At 44.3% G+C, this 7,694-nt stretch overlaps 1 protein-coding gene and 1 long non-coding RNA gene across 2 annotated transcripts; one reads left to right on the top strand and one right to left on the bottom strand.

Annotated features, from left to right (window-relative positions):
- Positions 1-32: 32 nt before the first annotated feature.
- LOC134882893 (uncharacterized) lies at positions 33-5,216 on the bottom strand. The gene is made up of 3 exons (XR_010168202.1): positions 5,202-5,216; positions 1,180-1,365; positions 33-488 (listed from the first exon to the last, which is right to left on the bottom strand). It is a non-coding gene; the product is annotated as an uncharacterized LOC134882893 (long non-coding RNA).
- LOC134882890 (pre-miRNA 5'-monophosphate methyltransferase) lies at positions 5,196-7,209 on the top strand. The gene is made up of 2 exons (XM_063910902.1): positions 5,196-5,436; positions 6,442-7,209. Exons 1-2 carry the CDS (start codon positions 5,233-5,235, stop codon positions 6,985-6,987), a joined length of 750 nt encoding a protein of 249 aa, XP_063766972.1. The 5' UTR covers positions 5,196-5,232; the 3' UTR covers positions 6,988-7,209.
- The last annotated feature ends 485 nt before the right edge of the window (positions 7,210-7,694 follow it).

The raw sequence follows: 7,694 nt of genomic DNA, 5'->3' as shown, positions 1-7,694 counted from the left end.
TGTTGCTGTCCTGTTTATGAATACACCATTGCTTTGTGTGGTTAAAGCATTTAATATATTACAATACAAACAATTTTAGCCATCGTCTTTTCTGAAACACTCAACATGGATTTTACAGAAGACTTTAAGCAATATATTCTTGGATAATTTGCTTGATGACATTTTTATAAACATCATCTTGCTTGTGACGGCACAAAAAAATCACTTTAATGTCCTGAGAAGATTTAACATCTTCATGATTTAGCGACGGACCAAAAGAAAAGGGAGGAATGGGAAATGTCCACATCTGTGCAAAACAAGAATCATGTCACTCTTTGAGTTCCTCCTGGTTTTCTGCTGCCAGCTTTAGCTGCTTCTGCTTCTGCATGAAGCGGTACCCTCGCATTGCACACAGATAGCCTCCATACATCGTCAGCAGCATCATCGAGGCAGAAAACGTCCTATAGCCGAGGTCGGCCAGCCGCTTCCCAGTCACCATGTTGAGGATCCTGAAGGACACAGAAAGTAAGAGCAAGTTCAGCATCAAAATGCTTTGACCTTTTAATGTGCTTTTTTGTGTTTACTTGTTTGGGGGGCATAATACACTGCTTTACTACACCCCCTGCATATCAGGGGGACATACTCCTCTTCGTATTACATTTATATGGCAGTTGTAGGTACTGATTGATACATGTAGCATCAATGCATAGCTAATATCAGTATATATAATATAAATACAACTAAAAAAAGGTCACTGTATTGTTAACTGAATTTTTTTATTGGAAAAAAATAGTGAAACAGCCATGTTTGAGATTCATAGCTTGCTTAGACTTGCAGGTCGTTTTGAGTTTGTTCTTCTCATAACATTAACATAACTCACTGCTAAAGAGTTAGGCTATGATAGCAGTGACGCTGCTAGCTCACACTAAGCTATCAGTAGCAGCTATTGCTAAAGTGAAGCACATTAAACTATTCGTTTTTATTTAACGGTCCATTATGTTAATTGTGCTTTAAACCTCAATAACACTGTTGCATTTGCTTGAATCATACATTTCCGCTTGATCCTACAAGCTAGCGAGCAGTCGGTCAGCTCTGTTGCTATACAAGTTAAGCTCACTATTTTATCAACTTAAAAAAAAAACACGTCTTCATCACGTCTAATAGTATTAAGAGCAATAACTGAATTAAATATAAGTGTACCTTTTTGTATTGAAAGCGATAAGAATGGCAGGTAGTCGCAGTTGTCCTGAATGTCAGTACACAGACATGTGAAGTTAGCACCCAAGCTAACTAACCTTCGCTTTCGTAAGATACGGAAAGCCAGAGGGGACTTTTCTCTTCTTCAGGCAAATCTGTGAGTAAAGCTACAGAGTGCCTCCTGCTGACCTGGAGCAGATACAAGATAAGGTTATCAAATCAATTGGAAATAAATAATTCAAATGCGTTAATAATACCTCATATAACATCATTAGTTACTATTTCTAAAAAACATTAAAATAAAAAAATAAACAACAGATAGGAGCAACGACTTGAACAAAGGGGCATACATTTAAAACTATAACAAATATTATTATAAACTATAACAAATCGTCCCGCGGGCCCACCACCTACGGGAAACAACGATGGGGTCGGGTGCGCTGCCAGAAGGGTGGCAGTGAAAGCAGAGGGTCTCGACGGACCAGACTCAGGCGACAGAAGTTGGCTTTGGGGACGTGGAATGTCACCTCTCTGGGGGGGAAGGAGCCGGAGCTTGTGCGGGAGGTGGAGCGTTACCAGTTGGATCTGGTGGGGCTCACCTCTACGCACAGCGTCGGCTCTGGAACCTTACTTCTGGATAGGGGTTGGACTCTATTCTTCTCCGGAGTTGCCCAAGGTGTGAGGCGCCGAGCGGGTGTGGGGATACTCACAAGCCCCCGGTTGAGTGCTGCTTTGTTGGAGTTTACCCCAGTGGACGAGAGGGTCGCCTCCCTACGCCTGCGGGTCATGGGGGGGAAAACTCTGACTGTTGTGTGTGCTTATGCACCAAACAGCAGTTCAGAGTATTCGGCCTTCTTGGAGACCCTGAAAGAAGTCCTGTATGGGGCTCCTGAAGGGGACTCCTTAGTCTTGCTGGGAGACTTCAACGCACACGTGGGCAATGATGGAGACACTTGGAGGGGCGTGATTGGGAGGAACGGCCCCCCTGATCTGAACCGGAGTGGTGGTTTGTTACTGGACTTCTGTGCTAGTCATGGATTGGCCATAACAAACACCATGTTCGAACATAAGGATGCTCATAAGTGTACGTGGTACCAGAGCACCCTAGGCAGAAGGTCCATGATCGATTTTGTAATCGTATCATCGGATCTGAGGCCGCATGTTTTGGACACTCGGGTGAAGAGAGGGGCGGAGTTGTCAACTGATCACCATCTGGTGGTGAGTTGGGTCGAGTGGCGGGGGAAGCCTCTGGACAGACCTGGTAAGCCCAAACGTGTAGTGCGGGTGAACTGGGAACGTCTGGAGGAGTCCCATGTCCAGGAAGCCTTCAACTCACACCTCCGGCGGAGCTTTTCAGGCATCCCTGTGGAGGCTGGGGACATTGAACCAGAGTGGGCGGTGTTCAAAGCTTCTATTGCCGAAGCTGCGGCGGGGAGCTGTGGTCTCAAGGTCTTAGGTGCCTCAAGGGGCGGTAACCCTCGAACCTCGTGGTGGACACCGGTGGTTAGGGAAGCCGTCCGACTGAAGAAGGAGGCCTTCCGGGATATGTTATCCCTGGGTACTCCTGACGCAGTTGCAAGGTATCGCCAGGCCCGAAGTGCAGCAGCCTCAGCCGTGGCCGACGCAAAGCAGCGGGTGTGGGAGAAGTTCGGAGAAGCCATGGAGAAGGACTTTCGGTCGGCACCAAAGTTGTTCTGGAAAACCGTCCGGCACCTCAGGAGGGGGAAGCAGGGTACCATCCAAGCTGTGTACAGTAAGGATGGGGCGCTGTTGACCTCAACTGATAGTGTGTTAGGGCGGTGGAAGGAACACTTTGAGGAACTCCTGAATCCGACAACTCCGCACTCTATGTTAGAGGCGGAGCTGGAGTATGAAGGGGGATCAATTCCAATCTCACGGGGGGAAGTCACTGAGGTAGTTAAACAGCTCCACAGTGGCAAAGCCCCGGGGGTGGATGAGATCCGCCCAGAAATGCTGAAGGCTCTGGGTGTTGAGGGACTGTCATGGTTGACACGTCTCGTCAACATTGCGTGGAAGTCGGAAACAGTACCGAAGGAGTGGCAGACCGGGGTGGTGGTTCCTCTCTTTAAAAAGGGGGATCAGAGGGTGTGTGCCAATTACAGAGGCATCACATTACTCAGCCTCCCCGGGAAAGTTTACTCTAAGGTGCTGGAAAGGAGGGTCCGGCCGATTGTCGAACCTCAGATTGAAGAGGAACAATGCGGTTTTCGTCCTGGTCGTGGAACGACGGACCAGCTTTTCACTCTTGCAAGGATCCTGGAGGGGGCCTGGGAGTACGCTCATCCGGTCTACATGTGCTTTGTGGATTTGGAGAAGGCGTATGACCGGGTTCCCAGGGAGATACTGTGGGAGGTGCTGCGGGAGTATGGGGTGAGGGGGTCTTTGCTCAGGGCCATCCAATCTCTGTACTCCCAAAGCGAGAGCTGTGTCCGGGTCCTCGGTAGCACGTCGGACCGTTTTCCGGTGAGGGTTGGCCTCCGCCAGGGCTGCGCTTTGTCACCAATCCTGTTTGTGATATTCATGGACAGGATTTCGAGGCGTAGTCGTGGGGGAGGGGGTTTGCAGTTCGGTGGGCTAAGGATTGCACCACTGCTTTTTGCAGATGATGTGGTTCTAATGGCTTCATCGGTCTGTGACCTTCAGCACTCACTGGATCGGTTCGCGGCCGAGTGTGAAGCGGCTGGGATGAGGATCAGCACCTCCAAATCTGAGGCCATGGTTCTCAGCAGGAAACCGATGGATTGTCCACTCCAGGTAGGGAATGAAGCCTTACCCCAAGTGAAGGAGTTCAAGTATCTCGGGGTCTTGTTCTCGAGTGAGGGAACAATGGAGCGTGAGATGGGCCGGAGAATCGGAGCAGCGGGAGCGGTACTGCAGTCGCTTTACCGCACCGTTGTGACGAAAAGAGAGCTGAGCCAGAAGGCAAAGCTCTCTGTCTACCGGGCCATCTTCGTTCCTACCCTCACCTATGGTCATGAAGGATGGGTCATGACCGAAAGAACGAGATCGCGGATACAAGCGGCCGAAATGGGATTTCTCCGTAGGGTGGCTGGCATCTCCCTTAGGGATAAGGTGAGAAGTTCAGTCATCCGGGAGGGACTCGGAGTAGAACCGCTGCTCCTTCGCGTTGAAAGGAGCCAGTTGAGGTGGTTCGGGCACCTAGTGAGGATGCCACCTGGGCGCCTCCCTAGGGAGGTGTTCCAGGCACGTCCAGCTGGGAAGAGACCGAGGGGTAGACCTAGGACCAGGTGGAGGGATTATATCTCTTCACTGGCCTGGGAGCGCCTTGGAATCCCCCAGTCAGAGCTGGTTGATGTGGCCAGGGAAAGGAAAGTTTGGGGCTCTCTGCTGGAGCTGTTACCTCCGCGACCCTGACGGAAAAGCGGGAGAAGATGGATGGATGGATGGATGGACAAATATTATTCCCACAAATATATTTCTTGCACATTTTCCAGAGAAGGCTACATTTTTGAGTGTACAAATAGACCACAACTCTTTTTAATAGGTCTTTTGTGTTTTCGCTATTTTATGTGAAGCAGTTTCAGAAGTAGGATACAGAATTCAGTGATTTAAAAATATATATATTATTAACATAGCATGTTGTGAAAATGCAGGACTTTTTTAATGTATTAATAAGTCTTACTTCTTTTCAATCCTCCCATGAAAAGAGACTTCAAATCAATGAAGCTTTGTATTATTACCCTTTAAAAGAAGGACACTCTTTTTATTTGTACCCACTTTAAGGTGTAGTAATACACAGGGTAATTACAATCTGTAATTGTACAATCTCTTACAATTATTGCTCAACGTATTAAAGACTTCATATCTGACGCAGCTCTCTTTTTAATAACATGTATCTACATCATAGACATCTAAATGCCTCAATTATGTTTGATATAACAATTAACAAACTATTAAAAGATTACAAGATCAAAATATTACGCAGAGGTATTTGTGTAACTAAGCAGGAACGTTTTTTGAGACTGCAGCCTCATGTTTCTTACCCGGACATATTTTGAAGGCACACTCTTCACGATGGCAACGTGCACCAAAGTTAACGCTGAAGTTGAAGAAAAAGATGACCCTGGAGCTGCTCCTTATGGAAACTTTATCAACTATTACACCTTTAATCCACCGGAGAACCGTCTGAGCCTGATTCCTGCCACATTACTGCAGGATTTAGGTTACAAAGACGGCCATCAGAACACACTGATCCTGGACGTGGGCTGTAACTCGGGGGTATGTGTCTCTTCAAATGTATGTTTAACCGTTTGGTCTGGAGTATTCTTTATATCATTTCATTTCTCTGGTAGATTGGGATTCATCACATGTTGAGACCACATTACACAACATTTTAAACTCATAGCCTGCTTAAAATTCAAACATGTATATGTCATTCAAATGAATTATATTATAACATGTCATGAACATAAAACATAATAAAGTCAAAGTATTCATCAAGTTGTCTTTGAAAAAATGATGGCATAGTATATCATTAAAGATGTCTCTGTCATAGTCTTTGTTTAAAAAAAATCGTAGTCTAACAGGCAATTAAGAAATAATAAAATAAATAATAATATAGTATTCAATAAAACGTACCATTAAAAAATGTCACAGTACGTCATGTCTTTTTTCGTGAAGTCAAGGTAGACTGATCCTATAGTGAAAACTCATTTTAATACACATACTGTACCTATAAGTGCGAGTTTTATGCCATTTATACTTATATTCTTCTACATCTCACGTGGAAATGTTGTACTTTTTACATTGATAACTTTACAGAATGAGATTGTTAATACAAAATACCCGAATATGAAAATAAGTTATAATGCATTTTAATGGATGAATCTCCCAACATTGTATAGAGTTACTGAAATAAACACCACATATATCAGCCCCATTATTTTTAAAACAGCCATTCCATAAAATGTAACTTGTAGTACTTTTTGTGTATTTCGATGCTAATACTCATATTATATAAAGTCAGTAAGATAACATAAGTAAAGAAAGATTTTGAATGCATGACAGTGTATTTTTACATTGTGATTTTGCTACTTTTTCCACCACTGTACTCATTTGATGTTTTTGTACCAAATGTCCCAGATGTATATGGTAATCTAGCACAGCATCATCACATCTTTGGGAGTTCAGTTGATTCTTTGAACATCATTTGAAATTAAATTGAATTATGTCCTCATTTTAAATGATTTATTTCTCTTTGTTTTACCCCCCTGTAAATGGCAGGAACTGAGTGTGGCCTTTTACAAACATCTGGTGCCTGTGTCTGAAGAAGTGTCAGACAGGAGGAAAGTTAATATTCTGGGCTTTGACTTGGATGAGATTCTCATCGAACGAGCTCAACAGAACAACCCTCTGCCCAGCAACATCACCTTCATCCCTCTGGACATCACTAAAGACGATGATCAACTGCAGGATTACCTCAACCAGCACGGCAGCTCCCACTTCCACCTTTGTCTGTGCCTGGCCGTCACCATGTGGGTGCACCTGAACCACGGAGATGCAGGTCTGCTGCAGCTGCTCTCTCGCCTGGCCTCCATCAGCCAGCACCTCCTGCTGGAGGCTCAGCCCTGGAAGTGCTACCGCTCTGCAGCCCGGCGGCTGAGGAAGCTGGGCCGCTCAGACTTTGACCACTTCAAGAGCCTGAAGATCCGAGGGGACGTAGCAGAACAGGCCAGGGAGCACCTGGAGAGACACTGTGGCATGGAGGTCATCCAGAGCTTCGGCAGCACCACATGGGATAGAAAGCTGCTGCTCTTTAAAGGAAGATGAGATTTTTATCTGCTGCACAAGAGCTGCAGGTATATAATCATGAAGACCAAAATAAACAGTATCAGGAACGACAGAAAAGTAAAGATGAATAGGCTAATGATCTGCAATGATAATAAAGGTTTATTGTTAAAGTTACTATAAAAAAAGGCCAAAACATTTCTGGCTTCAGCTTTTCAAATATGAAGATCAAGGTTAATGTCCTTAATTAAAGTAAAATGAGTATTTTTGCTTTCTTGGTTGGAAATAACAAGCCAGTTAACAATGCAACTCTGCTTTGGAAACTGCTGATTTACATTTCTCATGTCTTTGTGGACTGAACTACTTTGAAAAATAGTTTTTTTCAATTTTTAGTTTATCTTTTTATAGAAATGTAATAAGTAAGTAGCGGTGCCTTGTTTTGTCCAGCTAACAGTTCAAATCTCAAAGATATTTAGTTTATAGTCTATATAAAACAGGAAAAGAGGCGGGGATAATAAGATATATAACTTTTGGGGTAAAATAGCATTTCATCTTTAACATTTAACTAACTTAAATTGTATTATTTCAACTTTTCATTGCTTCTACAGAGAAGAACACATCTGGGATACTTGTGGCTAAAACCTTGAAATACATTAGAGGTGTTCTCTATTCGACATTGATATTTTAATTAATAAAACGGCACCATGTTCCAGATAACTTAGCTGTGCAGCTGTCTGATTGTAGGTATG

Source organism: Eleginops maclovinus, chromosome 20 (assembly GCF_036324505.1).
Source record: "Eleginops maclovinus isolate JMC-PN-2008 ecotype Puerto Natales chromosome 20, JC_Emac_rtc_rv5, whole genome shotgun sequence".
NCBI classification, from domain to species: domain Eukaryota; kingdom Metazoa; phylum Chordata; class Actinopteri; order Perciformes; family Eleginopidae; genus Eleginops; species Eleginops maclovinus.
The sequence above is the reverse complement of the archived record's forward strand: the minus strand, read 5'-3'. Positions and strand labels throughout refer to the sequence as shown.

Bases quoted from the DNA above. Each gene is read 5' to 3' on its own strand.
- LOC134882890 (XM_063910902.1), top strand. From the start codon at position 5,233: ATGGCAACGTGCACCAAAGTTAACGCTGAAGTTGAAGAAAAAGATGAC. The intron at 5,437-6,441 runs GTATGTGTCTCT...TGTAAATGGCAG, and splicing joins ACGTGGGCTGTAACTCGGGG to GAACTGAGTGTGGCCTTTTA.